We start from the raw sequence: 20,479 nt of genomic DNA, 5'->3' as shown, positions 1-20,479 counted from the left end.
GAAATCTATGGGCGTGTGCTCTTGGGCTGCTCTCTGGCCAGCACCCTCTCCTGTGTCACCTGTCTTGTGTCCAGTCTAACCCATCTCTTCATTTCCCTCAACCTCAGGTGGAGCCTCCACCAAAATGCAGATTTTTGCAAAAATCCTTAGAGGGAAGATCATCTCACCCTAGAGGTTGAACCCTTGGATACAACAGAAAAATGTAAAGGCTAATATCCAGGATAAGGAAGGAATTCCTCCTGATCAGCAAAGACAAGTGACTGGAAGCTGGCAAGTAACTGGAAGATGGACATACTTTCTCTGACTACAACATTCAAAAGGAATTTACTCTTTTTATCTTGTGTTGAGACTTTATGGTAGTGCTAAAACTAGGAAGAAATCTTACACGACTCCCAAGAATAAGCATAAGAGAAAGAAGGTGAAGTGGGTGTCCTGAAATACTATAAGGTGGATGAAAATGGCAGAATTAGTGGCCTTCGTTGGGAGTGCCCTTCAGATGAATGTGGTGCTGGAGTTTTTATGGCCAGCCACTTTGACAGTCATTATTATGGCTAATGTTGTCTGATTTATTGCTTCAACAAACCAGAAGACAAGTAATTGTGTATTAGTTAATAAAAGACATGAAAAGAAAGAAAGAAAGAAAGAAATCTACTAGTCCCTTAAATCTCATTATCACCCCACCCTGAGACATAAAAGTCCATTATAAGGGTGAGGTAAGGAGTAGGTGCATAATTCTTTCCACTGTTGCAAAAATTCAACAGCTGTGTAAGTGTTGATTCCAGCCATTCAGCCCTAAAAGGGTTAAAGTCCCTGGTGTCCTTAGTCTAAGAGCAGCAGTACAAACTTGTGCTCTAGCCTTGAGCAACCACAATTCAGTCAGCTTCAGAGGGGCACAAATGTAGACAAACCAGATAGCAGGGCGTTCTCCACTCCTTCACTGTTGGACGGAGGTGCACATTGTACAACCCAGCACCTCAGGAAGCCAAGCTATCAGATAACTTTGCATGAGATGCCTTTGCCTAAAACCCAAATGCTCATATGAAAAGTATTTTACACTTTAGAATAAAATAAATGCGTAACTAGAAATTGAGCATTCAAAATCAGAAAGGTCAAATGGCTTTAATAACTATTGAAATAACTCATGTAAAATATCACTGCTGGGCAACAGAGCATATTACTCATATTTCACAAGTGATTCCCTATGCAAATAGCTAGACTCTAATCAGCTGGATTAGAATCAAGGTAATCTACTCCATGAATTTATAATCATGTAATATTACTCTGAGCACTCAGCCACATCAAACTTGATTGTGAATGGCCTCTCCAAGAGCCCATTCAGTTGTACTATGAACTGACTCACTCCAAGCAGCGTCGCCTTAACTCTTGAGCTAGCTGTGCAAAGTAACATTCAGGGACCATCTCAGATGGTGCCGTGTAGTCAGTGACTCACACTTATTGTACTAAATGCTAAGCTCTGACTCAGAGTGAGCCCTATTAGTTGCTGACTGACACTGTACTTGTTTGAATAGAAGCTCACATTGTGAGTCACCTGGTGGTGCACTGAAAACCAATCTGAAATATTCCCAATTGGACAGTGATTCACATTATAATCATATTGGGACCTAACTTGACACGTGATTTCAAAACTAAGTTCTGCCAAACTGGCTTGGGAGCATGCTAGAAAGTCACTCCCTTCTTAATGCCCTGTCCTTCTGTGTAAGAACATATAGTAAGTATCCCAAGATGCAAAGTATTCAAGAGTAGGGTATTCATGCAAGAGGTTTCTTGGAGTCAAAAAAAAAAGAGTAATACTCAGTATCCAGTTCACACACTGGAAAAAAACATGGTTTCGTTTTTCAAGGATGCAGGCATAATTCCTAGAAGTACCTTCCCTGGGAGACACACCATCCCTATAAATAACTTTGTAAGACCAGATGTTCACCAGAAAGGCTCTGCCGTATAATTCATTTTTCTTTTTTTTTGAGACGTAGTCTCCCTCTGTCGCCCAGACTGGAGTGCAGTGGCGCAATCTCGGCTCACTGCAAGCTCCGCCTCCCAGGTTCATGCCATTCTGCTGCTTCAGCCTCCCGAGTAGCTGGGACTACAGACGCCCGCCACTACGCCCAGCTAATTTTTTGTATTTTTTAGTAGAGACGGGGTTTCACCACGTTAGCCAGGATGGTCTCGATCTCCTGACCTCGTGATCCGCCCGCCTCGGCCTCCCAAAGTGCTGGGATTACAGGCGTGAGCTACCGCGCCCGGCCTCTGCCGTATAATTCTTAAACTGTTGATGTGAGGGCTGGACCTTTAAGCCACTATCTGCATCTGTCCATGGAAGGTGAATGTGGTTAGATGGCCACATGCGGAAATAAAAGAACAGCAGGATTTCAGGAATTGATACTTAAGTGCCTGGAATGAAACCAGTTACAGGCTACTGCATTAAAATAAGAAAGCTTTTCTCTTTTACTCTCGTTAGTCCATAAAATCTCCTTCTGTGTGATTTTGAAGGCCTTTTCTAAAAGGCTTTCTTATAGGAAAGACCTTCAAAGCCAGCTGGAAGGATATTTTAAGAATGCAAGAAAAGCTCAAAAATGATTTCTAAAACTGCTACAAGAGATTAATAGAATATGCAATCAAATGTATACCCAAGTGGGGCCTAAAATGCTAATGCTGGCTCTGACAATAGCTTGATCTGTGACCTTACCTTACCTGAGGCGAGTCATGTGGTCATGTCTTATAATGTGAGGGACCAAGATAAAGCTGTGGGACAACAGTAGCCACGACATGACTGCCTGGTCCTTCTTGGTGCTAGAGATAGCACATGCTTGTACACTTTTTCCTTATTTATACTTTCTGTCTGTTAACAGTTCATTAATAAAAAACGGCACCTACTTAGAGGTGTAAGGGTTAAATAAGATAGTGTACATAAAACACTGTGTCTGGCAAACTTAATAAATGCTACTATAATTGAAAAAAAAAAAAAACAAACAAACAAAAAAAAAAAACAGTTCATTAATATGTAGTAAACAGGAAATCAGCAGTGTGGTGTGTAAGAGCCCTGGGGAATGAGCCAGAAGTCCTCATTCTATTTTGGCCCCTAATTAGCTGGAGATCTCTGGCCCAGACCCTTAACCTCTCTGAATGTTTCCTCATCTGTAAAGCGAAGGAGGTAGAATAAGTAACCTGATTTTCATCATTCTGTATTTTTGATATAAGGGGTGTTTCAGCTAAAACGTTTACAGTGATCTCAGACAAGTTAGCACTTCAAGCTCCTAAGGTACATTTTCAGATTCTGTTAAACTGGCTGTTCATCAGCCCTGGCAACACAGCGAGATCCTGTCTCTATAAAAAATTTAAAAATTAGCCAGGTGCGGTGGCAGGCACCTTAAGTCTCAGCTACTCCTGAGGCTGAGGTGGGAGGATCCTTTGAATCTGGGAGTTCAAGGGTGCAGTGGGCCTCAGTCATGCCACTGCACTCCAGCCTGGGTGACAGAGTGAGACCCAGTCTCAAAAAAAAAAAATAAATAAAAGACTGTTTTTCTAATTTTGATGATGGACATGTGTTTCATTATGCATACTCTTTATAGTATACAAAAATATGCATTCCGTTACTGATCTTATTTATAGTTTGAAGTCTAGCCAATTTAGCATCAATATAATAATAGTAATAACAGCTTTTGCTTGGTATGTGCCATCCTGTTATAAGAGCTCTATGTTATTAATTTACTGAATGCTGTCAGCTAGCACATTAGGTAGGTACTCTTTTTTTTTTTTTTTTTTTTTTTTTTTTGAGATGGAGTTTTGCTCTTGTTGCCCAGGCTGGAGTGCAGTGGCTCCATCTTGGCTCACTGCAACCTCTGCCTCCCGAGTTCAAGCAATTCTTCTGCCTCAGCCTCCAGAGTAGTTGGGATTACAGGTGCCAGCAACCACACCCGGCGAATTTTTTGTATTTTTAGTAGAGATGGGGTTTCACCATGTTGGCCAGGCTGGTCTAGAACTCCTGACCTCAGGTAATCCACCTGCCTCGGCCTCCCAAAGTGCTGGGATTACAGGAGTGAGCCACCGTGCTCTGCTGAGCTGCTGAGGTAGGTACTCTTATTACCCCCATTTCACAGATGATAAAACTAACGCCCAGAGGATAAGTAACTAGTCCAGGGTTATGCAGTTAGGCTGGGATTTGAACCCAGTTACAGAGCTCAAGACTCTCACTGCTTTGGCAACATTGCCTCTCATATGCGTTACTAATACGTGATAAGAAAGATGTCACTTATGGCCAGGCGCGGTGGGTCACTCTTGTAATCCCAGAACTTTGGGAGGCGGAGGCAGGCGGATCACCTGAGGTCGGGAGTTCAAGACCAGACTGACCAACATGGAGAAACCCCGTCTCTATTAAAAATGCAAAAAATTAGCCAGGAGTGGTGGTGCATGCCTGTAATCCCAGCCCCAGCTACTTGGGAGGCTGAGGCAGGAGAATCGCTTGAACCCGGGAGGCGGAGGTTGCAGTGAGCCGAGATCGCGCCATTGCACTCCAGCCTGGGCAACAAGAGCGAAACTCAGTCTCAAAGAAAAAAAAAAAAAGAAAGATGTCACTTAATGAACAGAAGATAAACAGGATGAGACCCAAAAAAAATTAGGTTTGGAGAAAAAATATTTTAACAAAAATAGTAAATTGCAAACTATGGTTGTGCCAAAAAACTTACAGATAGAGTAATTTCACTAGAAATGTCCTTGTCAAGTTTGGGGAGGAAGTCAGACCGTTTTGCGAACTTGAACATTTGTTTAGTCAATTCCACGGTTTGGAGCCACTAGGAATGAAATGAAGCCAAGCCACGCCAGGGCCCTGCCACCTGTGTCCCAAGCAGGGTGGCTGGAGACTGATGCAGAAGCCCCTTGCTCCCCACACTCCGGGGCAATGAGGAGCCCGCGTGCAGGTGCCTGATTCCGCTAGCCAGTGGGCGAGGGTCCTGCCGGCACCGAGGGCACCAAGGCTGGGGTTTTTACACCAACGAACCCCAGCCAGGTGACTGGGAACGTGGGGAGCTCGACAAAGAGCGACAGCCTTTTGCCAATTTTTTTTTTTTTTTTTTTTTTTTTTTTTTTTTTTTTGAGACGGAGTCTCGCTCTGTCGCCCAGGCCGGAGGGCAGTGGCGCGAGCTTTTGCCAAATTATGAGAGGGACAGGAATCGAGGAGATTCCCCTGTAGCGCTCTCCACCTTCCGGATGGAAATCCTGTAGACCACGTTCACTTCTCCACTCCGTGCATCGCCAGTGGGCCGTGGGCAGCAGCTGCTCCCCTGGGATCCCCCTCGCCTGTCCGCGAGCGCTCTGCATGGCCGCGTCCCTGCTGCTGGGGTCGCTCGCTGGCCCTGGCTGCTCGCCAGAGTTTTCCTTTGATGCTGTCAAGTCCGGGAAGCTCACGATGCACCTCAGTGCCCGCGCGCCGCCTCTCCCAAAGCCCCTTCCCCACTCACTCCCCCACAAGCGTGGAGGGAGATGGGGTAGGTCGCGGCGCCTATAGACCCCCTCCCGGCGCCCACTCTCTCTCGCCCACTTCTCTAGCAGCGGTAGGGCCGCAGCGCAAGCAAACCTTTCCCCAAAACGCCCACCCTCTCAGCTAGCCGCTTCTCTCAGGGCTCCTCCCCCACCCCATTCCTCCGCCGGAGCTGGGTGGGGGGATCGCCGCGCCCACAGAGACGGGAAAGTCACCCCTGTCCAGGAGCGCCGCTTCCCTAGAGGCCCCTGGCCCGCCCGCTCCCCCAACGCTGGAGGACAGCCGCGCACACAGACCCTCCCCTCCAACGCCCACCTCGGTCCCCAGCTGCAGCCTGCACCTCCACCTCCCGCCCCCAGTCTCCTGCCCTCCTCCCCCTGCTTTCCAGTCTCCGCAGTCCGGGCGCCCAGACTTGTTTCGACTTCCCAGGGCAGCTCCGAGGGTGCGGAAGATCAAGTGCCCCGGTTTGTTCCAGGAAAATCCCGGCGACGCCTGCACGTTAACTGCCTTGGCGCAGGCGAAGGGTGGAGGGCACTTCTCTGTTCATTCGGTTTTCAAGAGCGTGAACAGAGGCTCCGAGTGAACGCCCATACCTAGTCGTCTTCTAGGGTCCACGCGTGGGGCGTCCACTTCCTCACCCTGCCCCTCGGTGCCCCTGCCCTGGTTGCACTTCTCCTAAAAGGAGGCGCTGCGATTCCAGGAGGCTCTGTCTCCTTTCGCTCCCTTCCCAGCGGCACTCAAACCACCAGCCCCGGGCGCCCGGCCCCTTCCTTGTTCTCTCCCTATCCCGTGAGAACGCCGACGCTTCCACTCGCCTGGTCTTTCCAAAATACGCTTCGGGTGTCAATGCGATTTCTAGGGTCTAAAGTCTAGACTCCCGCGTTCCCCACCAAGACACCGACCTGAGGCCGCAGAGGTGGAATCGCGGACGCCCTGGCAGGCCCGGGACATATTGATCCTGGTGGCGCGATGCCCCTCTTCGGACGCGGACGCACTCGCAGCCCCACTCCCCCAAACTCGCACTAACGCTGCGGGCAGGAACCCCCGACTCGCACCCGCTCCCGCCCCGCAGCAACGGCGACACCCCGAGGTCCGGACAAGCGGCGCGCCCCTCCCAGCCTCGGCCACTTTCCAGCACGAAGCCTCAAGGCGAGCCCGAGACGAAGAAAGAGAGGTCGAGGAACCGGGATACTCACGAGCCCACCGTCCACCCTGCCGGCGGCGGGGGAAGCCCCGGCCAGCTCGCCTCCGTCCGCCGTGCGCATGCGTCCCGCGGGTGCCTTCTTAACTATCGCAGCGCGGAGGGCTGCCCTCTCTACGTCTGCGATTGCTCCCCGCGCCTTTCCCCTTTCTCCGGCTCTCGGTCTTTGCTCTAGCCCTCTTCTCCCGGCCTCTTCCTCCCCTTGCTCTGCCTCCTCCCCGCCCCCTCACTCCCTTTACCCGGCCAGGCAATCCCACGTCTCGCCTCCCTCCAGCGGCGGCGCACTCCACCGCGGCGGGCGCTAGGGGTACCCCCGTGGCCCCACTCGGGGCGCGACCTCCACCCCGGCCGCAGCCCCACTGCTCCAGCCCCGGATTAGCAAGTCCCAAGAGTGTGGATGCGAAGCCAGGCGCGCGTAGAGGGCGTCTGCGAAGTCCTCTGTGTCATCGCTTCCCCTCGGCGCGCAGGGACCGAGCGAGACTACAGTGTGCTGGACTGCGTGCTCGGACCTTGTGAATGAAGGGAGCGGGGGTGGGCGGCGGGCGCGGAGGGGGTGCTTGGTCCCCAGAGCTTCGCGTCTGTGGACTGCCCGCCTCTGGAGGGCAGCCCCCTACCTTCTCCCCGGCCCGGGGCGCCTCTTTAGCTGTGTCCCCGCCCCACCCCGGCGCAGCCTGGGCCTCCGGTCTTCCCGCCCTGGAAAGCGGCCCTCGCCCCCTCCCAGCTAGCCAGAGCGCGGAGGCCCCACCCGGCAACCGAGCGGGGGATAAGGGGGGGAACTAACCCCTGACTCCGGATCCCGCTGAGACCCTCGGCAGTCGCCCTCCGCGTCCCCTTCTCCAGGGACTCCGGAGTCCGGGGAGAGGAGTAGACCAGGGGGCAGCGGGAGGGGGAACCCAGCCGCCCAGCTCTCCGGACTCGCAGCACCGCGTGTCCCCGTAGCCCGCAGTGTCCCCTCGGGAGTGGGACCCGGTGGGGCCGCGGGGGTAGTTCCCTGGAGCTCGGAGGGCTAAGCTGAAGCTGGAAACTGACCTGACACAAAAATAACATCACGTCATTTCCTCCCTTGCCTGCCGAGAGGGCAGGGGAGTGGGAGAGCAAGCGCTGGGAGCCGGCGGAGGCGCATCTGGGGGAGGCTCGGAGTAGGGGGAGGAGAGCGACACGCTGAGAGTTTGAAAGGCAGCCTCGGGGAAGAGCGAGGGCTCCCTCCCGTTTTCTTGGACCCTGGAAAGGAAATGGCCCAGGAAAAAGTAGCTTGGAGTGTCTTCCCGCGGGGAGGGGCGGTGTCCCGGGAGCCGCCAGTGTCCCGTCCTAGGACTTGCCCAGCCATGTCCCGGCCTTCCCGACCTTGCCACCCTCCCTGCTGCTGGCCCCGGCGGAGCGGGTCAGTCGGGGTTAGGAAGAATCGGGAGAGGCTGGTGCCCTGGGGAGGCTGGGTGTGGGGCGTAGTGGAGACCACGGTACTCACCGGCATGGGCGAGCTCTGCCCAGCGGTGGCGTCTTCTTCCCTCGGTTTGGCGACCGGATGGGGGGGCCTCAGCGGACGACCCCCCGAGGGTCGGCCGGGCAGTGCCAGCGCCGCCCCGAGCAGGAGCGATAGGCGGCCCGGCAGCTCCTCGTGCCCCCGCGAGAGCCGGGCGGCCAGCAGGGCGGGAAGCAGGGGAGAGAAGTCCAGGCGCCTCCGGGGAGCCTCGGGAGGGGGTCGCCGGAGAAGGTGAGAGAAGAACCTTGCGAGGCTGGAAAGCGGGCTAGAAAGGAGGCCGAACAGCTTCGGGGCGGCGGGCGAGTCTGGGAGCTGTGCAGGCGGGAAGGACTGGGGCGGGGAGAGAGAAACAAAACCAGCATACGGTTACTGTGGTGTCCGGCCGCTTAGATGGGGCTCTTTACTACAGAATTTTCAGGCATTACTTTGGGGGTGCAAGAGAAGATCGGTGAAAGCAGAAGGAAAGGCCTATAGGGAGATTCTTTCCCCTCCCACTCCTGTATTTCCTAACTCCGTGCTACTTGGTTTGTGGTCTGTAGGCCAGCAGCTTCTCCAACACCTAGAAGCTTGTTAGAAATAAAGACTCTTGATCCCCACCCAGCCAATGCATCGGAATCTGCATGGTAACATTCCCAGGGGACTCCTATGCACGCTGAATGTGACATGCGGTATGCAGAAGGGTCTGTGTTCACATCGCCTGGTTCTTCAGAATTTGCATGAAAATCCTAGTTCACTTTTGTAACTGTTGCTCTTCCCCTCCCTTCTCTGGTCTTCCCTTGTTCCCCCTGCCCTTTCCCATCTCCCTAAGTGCCCAGAGCTCTGCCTGCCAGAGGCACAGAGTTGGCCTTGGCTACTAGATTCTATTGGGATTGTTGTCTATGGAAGGTCCAGATAGTGGCTGAAGGTGGCTGAAGGGCCCCAGACCCTCCACAGGCTGGTTGGAGAAAGGGACTGGCCAGTGTGGCTGTGGGTATGTTGCGTGGAGCAGGGGACACCGGGATTCCATGTTAGGGCTGCTACTACAAGTGAACCCTCTGCAGACCTCCTTTCCAAACTCCATGTGTCCTTCTTATTCTCAGGAACACCGGCCTTTCCACCTTCCACTTGTTGCTTAGGAGACCTAAGCGATGAGGTATTTTTTTTTTCTTTTGGAAAGTGGAGGGAAGCACTAGTTTAGAAGTCAGAAACCCACGGTTCTACTCTCAAACTTGCCACTAACTTAATGGCTAACCTTGGGAAGGTCTCTTTACTTTTTGAGTTCCTTTATAAAGGGGTTGAACTCAGTGGCTTTTTAAGGTCACCTGCCTCGTTCAGACTCTCATCTTTGAGACGCTCTTAGTTTCTTGGTACACTAACGTTTAGTGTAGTTACAAACCGGAATGTAGCTCGGCCAATCCAAACACCCCCTCATGCCAAACAAAAAACAATTTAATCTGTCTGTGAAAAACAAGAGCGGTGGTTGCCAAAAAAAAATGAAGGTGGAGGCGGGAAGCAGCGAATGAAGTGCTGGGGTGGTGAGGCGCGGGAGTCGAGCGCGGGTGCTCTGGGTTGGGCGTAGGTCCCAGGGGCGCGACGGCCGCTCTCCAGGGTCCTGAAGGCGGGAGCGGTCGCGGGCGGCCTCGTGGGCCTGGCGCGGTTCCCTCACTTCGCAGTCACCAGGCCCGGCCTGTATTCTTTCGGCGGTGGAAGTCTTGTGGGAAGCGATTGTCAGGAGGGAAGGAAACCTAGCAACCCATTCTCATTCATGAGGCCCTTTCTGGGAAGCCGCGAGTGCGGTGGCTGATTTGTCTTGCTGTCGTTTGTTCCCGGGTGAGTTGAACTCGGTTTGCATTTCCGAGTAAGTTCACACTGTTTCACTTCCCCTCATTACCTTTTCCTGAGAATGGGGTCGTTCTCCTAGTATTTTCATTCTCCTCGTTCAGCTGCTCCCCTCCCCCGCTCTCTGGCAAGGTGCTTTTATTTTAGGGGCTGGAGCTGGGAGCCGAGGAGGCTTCTGGAGAAGCGCCAGCAGCTCCCTCGAGGGGGGAAAGTGGGCGACTTGGAAATCGGTCTTGGCGCCCAGGGAACGAGCTGCTGAGCGTTCGTCTCGCTGGAGAGGAGGACAGGGGACGCGCCCCTCCGGCTGGGGCTTGGGGTTGAGGCTCAGCTGCCGCCAAGCGTGCTCGGCCTCCGCCGGGCAGCCGGTCCTGGGCGGCACCTGCGGGGGACTGCGGGCCGGCGGCCGCGTCTGCGCCCGGCTCCGGAGCAAGGGCCCTCGGCGAGGGTGGGAACTTCGGCGGCCACGGGCGCCAGGGCCGGCGGGACCCTACGCTAAGAAGTCGAGAGAGGACCAGCCGGGTTCCTGGCGACCTAAAGCCTAACTGAGCCCACCCACGACCTTCCCGACCCTACGCAAGGGCTTGAACAAAGCCGAAAATGCTGAAAGAGAGCGCCCAGCACTGTTCTGCGACGCACGCCCAACTTCGAGGAGCCCAAGCGAGCTCCAAAGGCCTTTCGTGGGTCCCAGAATTTGGCGTCTCCAGCTCATGTTTTCAAATGGTTTTGTGAGAACGTGCGAACTCGTAACCTCCTTTCTCCCCTCGCCCCAGTCCTTCTTCCCGAGTCACTTGCACGCCCCTGCCCCTTCCTCGGGCACGCTTCATTAGGCATTTTGCTTCGGTCCTGTGCTTCGAGACAGAGACTTTTGTGAGGCAAGTGGTGGAAATGGTCAGACAGAATAAAAGTCCCAAACCTGATCCAAGAAAAACAAGACTCGGCTCCTTTGCTCCTCTGGAGACAGTCACCGCTTGCCGGCCCCACACTGGCCTCCGGATCAGCCGCCTGCTCCCCTGCTACTCTGAAGCCACCGCGAGCCTGGCGCGGGACCAAGCGGCTTCTGCAGTTAGGGGAGGGGATGAGGGTGAATCAAGCTAGGTGTGGGGAGCTGGAATCCTTCCGAACTTCCGGCAAGGACAGAGTCGAAGAGTATCAATGTAGCCAAAAAAATTCGATCTGAGAAAAGTTATCTGAAGAAAGACCTTCAGCTGCCCGAAGGGCTGCACTTCAGAGAGCCTTGTCCTCCTTTTAGGCCAGGTTCTATTTGACAGTCTGAGGACTGTCAAAAAATAGCCACAAAATGGAATCATCAGTACCGTATTCCTGGAAGCACTGGTCCTTAGGGATCCAGAATACTTGGGGAATACTTTATTCTGATTGAACCACCACTTCCCTAATCAATCATGTTGGCTACTGAACCGCAACCAGAGTGCCTTTATGCAGACGAAAATCGCCACAGCCTAAATCCATATGAACAATGTCTTGCCCATTTCAAATGGAAGGTTTTCATTCATGCTTAAATAGCAGCATTTCATAAAGGAAACATCCATATCAGAATAAATGACTCCTGTACCAAAAATTTCCGAGAGCCTTTAGAATTAAAGTCACAGTTCAAATAGAATTTGAAGTTAGTTTTATGAAATGACCTATTTTCTCCTGAACTTTATTTTTAAGTTCCACTTTGCTGTAGTTTAGTCACATTATACATTTTAACTTTCTGTCATTTGGAAATGTAATTCTTCCACTTGGATGGAAGAATCTTGCTGACAGTGAAAACTATAAAGGCAAATCTTTCCCTGCACTGACCATAAATTATGCAGATTGAAAGGTGGCAATATAAATAAGCTAACAGATCCTGGCTGTTAGAGTCATAGGTTAATATTAACTTGAGGTGAACCCAACTCTTCATAATATGTTTCTATTATTAAGGTTCCTTCAGAATCTTAATGTTCCTCGTGAACATACAACTCTTAAAAAGAATATTTCTGCAGCTCATAATCAGTTCTGACTTGTTCCATTCTTTTAATAACTTTTAAAATGTATTTATGCCTAAGGCTTACGTGGAGATGTCATAAAGAGATGTTGTGTAATGGAGGCAATGATAACGAGGGAGGAGGGGCTGGAAAGGGAAGTGGAGTGGGCCAGAAATGAGAGCTACTTAGATGACTTGTATGTCTAGAGAAGGGAAACACTCAAAGGCTCTGTCTGCCCTGCTCCTACAGAGATAACTGGGTCCTCTATTCTCGCCACAGGTATTACTAGCCAAGTAAGGGACTTAGGGTAGGAGATGGTGGTGTTTTTTTTTGGGGGGGGGGGTTGTTTTTTGTTTTGTTTTGTTTTTTTTTTTTTGACAGAGTCTTATTCTGCCGCCCAGGCTGGAGTACAGTGGTGTGATCTCGGCTCACTGCAACCTCCACCTCCTGGGTTCAAGCGATTCTCCTGCCTCAGCCTCCTTAGTAGCTGGGATTACAGGCATGTGCCACCATGCCCAGCTAATTTTTGTATTTTTAGTAGAGATGGGGTTTCACCATGTTGGCCAGGCTGATCTCAAACTTCTGACCACATGTGATCCTCCCACCTTGGCCTCCCAAAGTGGTGGGATTATAGGCGTCAGCCACCATGCCCCGCCGGAGATGGTGCTTTGAAAACTTATTATACAAAAAACTGAACCCTTGTTATTCTTCTCTGAACTTTCTCCTCTTGCAGTCTTCACCAGCTCAGCAAATGGCAATTTAACTATTTTTGTTCAGGCGAAAAACATCACTGGAGTATCCCAGACGCTCTTGTTAAAATTCTCTGGCCAAATCCAACTACTTCATATTCACAGCTGTTACCCTGTGTTATAGGTTGACTTGCACCTCCCAAAATTTACGTATTAAAATTCTAGTCCCTAGTACCTTGGAATATGACCTTACTTGGAAATAGCATTGCAGCAGATGTAATTAATAAGATGAAGGCCACCCTATTCCAGCATGACTGGTGTCCTTATACAAAGGGGAAATTTGGACACAGATATACACACAGAGAGAATGCCATGTAAGGCAGAAATTGGGTTGATGCATCCACAGCCCAAGAAATGCCAGAGATTGACAGCAAACCACCAGAGGCTAAGAAGAGGCATGGAGTAGATTCTACCTCAAAAGGAATTTGGCCTCAAGATTGCAACATGGAAACGCTGACTGAGTTTCCAACCTTTCTGTCCTGTCCTGTGGACTTCAGAATGAAGACTGCAACATCAGGTCTTACTTGAATTTCCAGCCTGCTGGCTTGCCCTACAGATTTCAGACTTGACACCCTCCACAATTACATGAGCCAATTCCTTAAAGTATATCTCTCCCCATGTAACACACAGATGCGTGCGCGCGCACACACACACACACACACACACACACACACCCCTTTTTGCTTCTGATTTTCTGGGGAACCTTGACTAATGCACACCATTCACTGATCTTTCTCCTTCCCTTTGCCATATTTCCTGTCATAGTCTCATCTCAACACCAAAGCCAAAGTTATCCTTCAAAACAGTTATCCTTGAAAATGTCACTCTACAGCTGCAGACTTTCTTTCTTTCTTTTTTCTTTTTTTCTGAGACAGAGTCTTGCTTTGTTGGATCACAGGGCTCACTGCAGCCTCTGCCGCCTGGGTTCAAGCAATTCTTATGCCTCAGCCTTCCTAGTAGCTGGGACTACAGGCATGTGCCATGATGCCCAACTAATTTTTTGTATTTTTAGTAGAGACAGGGTTTCATCTTGTTGGCCAGGCTGGTCTTGAACTCCTGGTCTCAAGTGATCCACCCTCCTCGGCCTCCTAAAGGGCTGGGGTTACAGGTGTGAGCCACTGCACCCATCCCAGCTCCAGACTTTCTATTGACTTCTCATTTCAGAGTAAAACCCAAAATCCTTACTCTAGTTCTCAAGGAACTACATGAATGATTCCACTCTGCCTCTGAGATCTCTTCTTCCTCTACAGTTCCTCTCTGCAATACAGTTTTTTTTTTCTATAGCACTTGTCACCATCTGACATAGTATATATTGACTTGTTTATTTGTAAGAACTAAGCAATAATTTTGTCTCTTTCACTTATTGCTATCTCCATAGAATCTAGAAAAGTGCTTGGGTGGATAAACTACTCAATTAATATTTGTTGGATAGATGAATTAAAAACAAACTCAAATATCATTCAGCCATAAAAAGGAGTGGAATTCTGATACATGCTGTGACATAGATGAACCTTAAAAACATGATGTTAAGTGAAAGATCACAGGCACAAAAGGACAAATATTGTAAGATTCCATTTATATGAGGTGCCAAGAGTAGGCAAATTCATAGAGATAGAAAATAGAATAGAGGTTACTAGAGGCTGAGAAGAGGGGAGAATTGGGAATGATTGTTTGGTGGATACAGAATTTCTGTTTGAGACGTGTATCAGGCCATTCTTGCATTGCTATAAAGAAATACCTGAGACTGGGTCATTTATCAAGAAAAGCAATTTAATTGGTTCATGGTTCTGCAGGCTGTACAGGAAGCGTGGCACTGGCATCTGTCCAGCTTTTGGGGAGGCCTAAGGGAGGTTTTATTCATGGTAGATGACGAAGTGGGAGCAGGCCTGTCACATGGCAAGAGGGGGAGCAAGAAATAGAGTAGAGGAGGGAAGTACTACATATTTTTAAACAACCAGATCTCCTGATAACTCACTTACTATCATGAGGACAGCACCCAGCCACGAGGGATTTGCCCTCATGACTCAATCGCCTCCCACCAACCAGGTCATGCCTCCAACACTGGGGATTACAATTCCACATGAGATTTAGAGGAGACAACATCTGAACTACATCAGGAAGATAAAAGAGTTCTGGAAATAGATAGTGCCATTGAATTGTATGCCTAAAATGGTGAATTTCATGTTGTTTATATTTTACTAAATTAAAAAAAACCCCTCAAGATGTGAGCTGAGAGGAGCCCAGGAAGTCCATCCAGGGAGGAAGGACGGCTGAGTTAATTACTCTTTATTCTGTCATTGAGTTTGCAGCTATCTTTTGGGGTTCTGTCACTTGATTTCTGCTGCTGCCACTCAAAGTGCTCGTAAGAGAGCCATTGCCTAGTCTCATTCTGCTCCTAGCGTTTGATGGAACATATATTGTGACATGGGGAAGTAGAAAGAGAACAGCGGAAACAGAAACCAGACCAGGAAGGGTCTTGTAAGCCACTCACTTACTCATTCTTTCAACAAACATTTATTGTGTGTCTCCTGTGTATAAGGCACTGTCCTAGATGCTTGGGATTCCATGAATGAGAAAGAACATGACCTGCTCTCATGGTGTGGTAAATGGGAGGGTATTAAGGGTCCATATAGCCTGAATAGGGCAACCAAATCATGGTAAGATTTTGGATTTTATTTTAAAAGTAATGGGAAATCATTGAGAGGTTTTTCAGCAAGAGAGACATCTAGTTTATATCTTTAAAGACTGCTTTGGCTGCTGAGTATTGGAGTGAATTGGGGAGGGGGCAAGGATAGGAATAAGAAAGAAGATGATGACTTGGACAGGTCATGTAAATAAAAACATAAATAAATGGACAGGTTTGGCAGAAGTTTTAAAGATTGAATTAACAGGACTTCAGATGGATTGTAAGTGCAGGCTGAGAAAAAAGGAATCAAAGATAATTCCTAGTGTGTTTTTTTACTTGAGCAGTTGAATGGCTTACTGAACGGAGAGGACTAGGGAGGAAAATCAAGAATCCTGCTAAAGACAGATTTTTGAGATGCCTATGAGTCATTCAAATGGAGATGTCAGAGAGGTTGATGTAAAAGAGGCTTGAGCTTAGGGTAGGGAGGTCTGGGTGGGAGTCTAGGAGATGTGAATTTGGAAGCACTAGCATACAAAGGTATTTAAAGCTACTGGAATTGGATAGGATCCCTAGAGACCAGGAAACAGAGAGACAGAGTCAGAAAGATAGAAGACTGAATCAATTTAAGAAGTTTGAACCATATCTAGGTGGAAAAGTGTATCCCTTGACAACATTTAGTCAGGAAGTCAACACAATCATGTGTGTGTTTTTGAAAGATCTCTTTGTCCTCCAGTGTTATTTAGAAGCAGCCATCACTGGAAAGGAGACCAGAGACAAGCTGTTGTAATTATTATTATTTTTATTTTTTTGAGATGGACTCTCACTCTGTCACCCAAGCTGGAGTGCAGTGGCACGATCTCAACTCACTGCAACCTCTGCCTCTCAGGGTCAAGTGATTCTCCTGCCTCAGCTTCCTAAGTAGGTGGGATTACAGACACCCGCCACCACGCCCAGCTAATTTTTGTGTTTTTAGTAGAGACAGGGTTTTACCATGTTGGCCAGGCTGGTCTCAAACTCCTGACCTCAAGTGATCCACCCACCTCGGCCTCCCAAAGTGCTGGGATTACAGGTGTAACCCGCTGCGCCTGGCCTGCAATAATGTTTTGAGAAATGATTGTGACTTGATCCAGGAAAGTTTTAAATGGGTTGGAACTAAATGAACAGATCAAGGGATAATTCTGAGTAGTGTGGTCAGAATTTGAGGATTGACTGGAGGTTCAAAATGAGGACAAGAGCAAGATCAAGAATTACACCTCCAAGTTTCTAGGTTGAAAGGGAACCATTTGCTGAGATAGAAAACTCAGGAAAAGAAGAGTCTGGGGAAAGGGGAAAACATATTGCTATTTTTTTTTTTTTTTTTTTTTTGTGAGATGGAGTCTCACTCTGTCACCCAGGCTGGAGTACAGTGGCGCGATCTCGGCTCACTGCAACCTCTGCCGCCCGGCTTCAAGCAATTCTCCTGTCTCAGCCTCCTGAGTAGCTGGGATTACAGGCTCCTGCCGCCACGCCTGGCTAATTTTTGTAGTTTTAGTAGAGACACAGTTTCTCCATCTTGGCCAGGCTGGTCTGGAACTCCTGAGCTCGTGAACCACCTACCTCAGCCTCCCAAAGTGCTGGGATTACAGGTGTGAGTCACTGCACCTGGCCTATATTGCTAATTTTGAAGTGCTGCTAGACATTTATATCTCGACACTTAGCATATATTTGCAGCTTCTGTGTGGACCTCAGGAGACAAAGTTGAGTGGAATCATCAGTCCGTAGGCTGTCTCAAAGCCACCGACACAGCCAAGCTTAGCCAGGGAGGATGAGTCAAGTGAAATGAGAAAAAGGCCAAAGAGGAAAGCCTAGAAAATTCCTGGTGTTTCAGAGTCGACAAAGGAAGGGGAAATTTCAAATGAGGCTGATGAAGTGCAGCTCAAGAAGTTGAAGAAAAACAAGATAAAAGGGACACCATCTATAACGTTCCTAATACTGTTCCAAAGATGCATCATTTATTCCATACAATAAAGATGCATGCAGGCATTAGTCTCATATGCATTTTACAGAAGACTGTAAAGACTTCGGAAACTCATAAAGGTGAAAAAACTTGCCGAACGAATCATATCTAGAAAATAGCAGAGCAGGTTTGAAGAATTATAAACAAACCCTAGTCTAGCTGGTGTCTTTTTGTTCCTTGTAAAGGGAATGAGGTGTGTGTGTGTGTGTGTGTGTACACAAACATATCTGTGTATACATAGACTATCTCTGTAAGGATGCATAGAGCTTAGGAGCTGAAAAAAGTGAAGAGTGGTTTGGTGCCTTGGGTGAGAGAATGGTGGTTGGAAAAGGTGGGATGGAGACGGACTATACTGTATATATTTTATTCTTCATATTGTTGTAATGAAGAGTCTGTGACACAGAATCCATTTTTTTAAATGTTTGGCCATTGGCAGCTTCTAGTCACCATCACTCCTACTCCCCCATCTGCCCAACATCTGGGCAAGCTGACACAAAAGCGCAGGTGCTCCCTCCTTGGGCAGCACCTGCAGGAAGTTCAAACCACACAAGTCCTGGCCATTGCAAAGGAGAACCCTCCACTCAGTCCCACCGTGAACCCCAAGCCACCCTCCTTTCTCTGCTCTCTCAGCCAATTTTGGGCCTGCTTGTGGTCCTGCCCTGTTCTGCTCAGAGAGCCTCAATATGTGATCAATAAACCTTTCCATGTTCTCTTGGTGTGTGTAGCCTACTGGTCCTGACAACTGTAAAGCTGTGCTATTTTAATTTTGTGTTGTTTTGGTTTTTTGTTTGTTTGTTTTGAGACTGAGTCTCTCTCGCGCTATTACCTAGGCTGGAGTGTAGTGGCGCGATCTTGGCTCGCTGCAACCTCCAACTCCCAGGTTCAAGCGATTCTCCTGCCTCAGCCTCCCAAGTAGCTGGGACTACAGGCACCTGCCAGCATGCCAGGCTAATTTTTGTATTTTTAGTAGAGACAGGGTTTCACCATGTTGGCCAGGCTGGTCTCGAACTTCTGACCTCAAGTGATCTGCTCACCTCAGCCTACCAAAATGCTGGGATTACAGACATAAGCCATCGTGCCCAGCCCCTATTTTAATTTTGAATGTTCTAATAAATAAATGTGAATTAACTAAAGAGCATTTTAAATGACATGAATACAAAGAGTCCATGTGCCAAAGTCCGAAGATTCCAAGATCTACCTGTGGTTTCTCCCCACTTTTTATATTTGCTAACTAACTAAAAAGAAAAACAAACATGATATAAACTAAAGCTCCTGCTTCTTTTCTTGTAGCATTCTATATCCCCAAAGAGCAGGACAGGAATTGTTACATTTGATATCAGAAAATTGAAAAGAAACATTTAAAACTCACTTTTGAAGCTTTAGAATGTTTTTCTGGGATCCCCAGCTCTATAAAAATTGCATTTGTTGCCAGGTGCGGTGGCTCATGCCTATAATCTCAGCACTTTGGGAGGCTAAGGTGGGCAGATCACCTGAGGTCAGCAGTTCAAGACTAGCCTGGCCAGCATGGTGAAACCCCTTCTCTACTAAAAATACAGAAATTAGCCAGGCATGGTAGTGCGTACCTGTAATCCCAGCTACTTGGGAGACTGAGGCAGAAGAATCGCTTGAACCTGGGAGGTGGAGGTTGCAGTGAGTTGAGATCGCCCCACTGCACTTCAACATGGGTAACAGAGGGAGACTCTGTCTCAAAAAAAAAAATGCATTTGTCCAAACTACTATATTTTCTTATCATGAAGGTTTACAATTTTAAAAATTCAGTATGTACATCTATATCTAATATAGACATATATATATGTATATATTTACCAAAGAAACTATTCCTAGAGAATAGTAGAACCCTATAAAAACACATTTTGTGTACTTATCTTTATTATACAAATATTGACTTTTTTTTACCCTGAGGTATAAACATTTATAAAATGTTCCTATAAACGTTATGTCAATAACTACTCCCTCCTGCTCCCAGCTATTCGATGAGTAAACTGCAGACCAGTGAGGCCGGATGATTTCTGTTAGTGTGAGTAAGTAGTAGAACTGGCTCCCCAGACCCGCCTCCTGGCTGTCACGCTCCTTGACACCATATCCAGGAGACACAGTCATTGTTAACTGATGCTGATGACTGTAATCTATGAGAGTGATATTCTTGGTTCATATTCTCCCAATGCCTATTTATGATAGTTTCTAGGAGTAATTAGGTACTTTTGACCACATACATCGTCTTAGACCAAAATTTAAATTTGTCATCCTCTCACCCTCAGCAAATAGGAATTCAATGACTAATTACTAATCCTACATTTCCAAGCCTACACAGGAGGTTGAATTACCGACTTGAATTCTGTAGGTACTAGCTCAGTTAGTCACATGGCTGCTAATTCTCCACTTTACTTAGTAAATTGATTAGTTCTCTGAATAATACAAAAATAATAAAAAGAATGACACAGCTTTGGCAAGGCCTGTAATCTCAGCACTTTGGGAGGCTGAGGTGGGCAGATCATTTGAGCACAGGCATTCGAGACCAGCCTGGGCAATGTGGCAAAACCCTGGCTCTACAAAAAATTCAAAAGAATTAGACAGGTGTGGTGGCGTGTGCCTGTAGTCCCAGCTACCCGGGAGACTGAGATAGGAGAATCACCTGAGCCCAGGAGGTTTAGGCTGCAGTGAGCTGGGATCACACCACTGCACTGGTGATCTGAGACCCAGTCTTGGGGAAAAGAAAGAAAAGAAAGAAAGAAAGAAGGAAGGAAGGAAAGAAAGAAAGAAAGACTACTTCCATAATGGTTGGATTTACCTAAAATTTGGAAACAATATTTTAGATACCAATAGGGCATTAGAAATGACAGATGCCCCTGACATTTTACACAGTAAAGAGTACACACCAAAGTGAAGATATTAGCAGGATCTGCCTCAAGTAATGCCAGACACCTTTGGTAAAATAAATCCATGGAGTACAGAATATTGTTAGTCTGTAAAACAAGTCACCAAGGTTCATACTGTAATATTTCATCCTAAGGTTTTTTGAAGATGGATGTTAGTAACCATGAGAAATGAAAAACCCTCTCATCCAAATCCCAAGAGCTGGTGGAAGCAAATGCAGGCATGAAAAATGTAGCATGAGAAACAAAGGGGA

The 20,479-nt window shown here is 48.3% G+C and overlaps 1 protein-coding gene and 1 pseudogene across 3 annotated transcripts in view; one reads left to right on the top strand and one right to left on the bottom strand.

The window, feature by feature from the left end:
- The window catches only part of RGS20 (regulator of G protein signaling 20), a 112,298-nt gene that overhangs the window by 76,484 nt on the left and 15,335 nt on the right, over window positions 1-20,479 (bottom strand). The window contains exon 2 of one of the 3 annotated variants that reach the window (XM_054497698.2): window positions 8,158-8,502. In XM_054497698.2, coding sequence (XP_054353673.2) covers window positions 8,158-8,502 — 345 coding nt within the window. Of the gene's footprint in view, window positions 1-6,687; window positions 7,275-7,473; window positions 7,681-8,157; window positions 8,503-20,479 lie in introns of those variants that run through there. The other 2 variants (XM_063668779.1, XM_054497699.2) reach the window with 2 other exon arrangements.
- LOC129042149 (ubiquitin-ribosomal protein eS31 fusion protein-like) lies at window positions 7-640 on the top strand (annotated as a pseudogene).

Source organism: Pongo pygmaeus, chromosome 7 (genome assembly GCF_028885625.2).
Source record: "Pongo pygmaeus isolate AG05252 chromosome 7, NHGRI_mPonPyg2-v2.0_pri, whole genome shotgun sequence".
NCBI lineage: Eukaryota > Metazoa > Chordata > Mammalia > Primates > Hominidae > Pongo > Pongo pygmaeus.
This window is presented reverse-complemented; position numbering and strand designations above follow the sequence as displayed.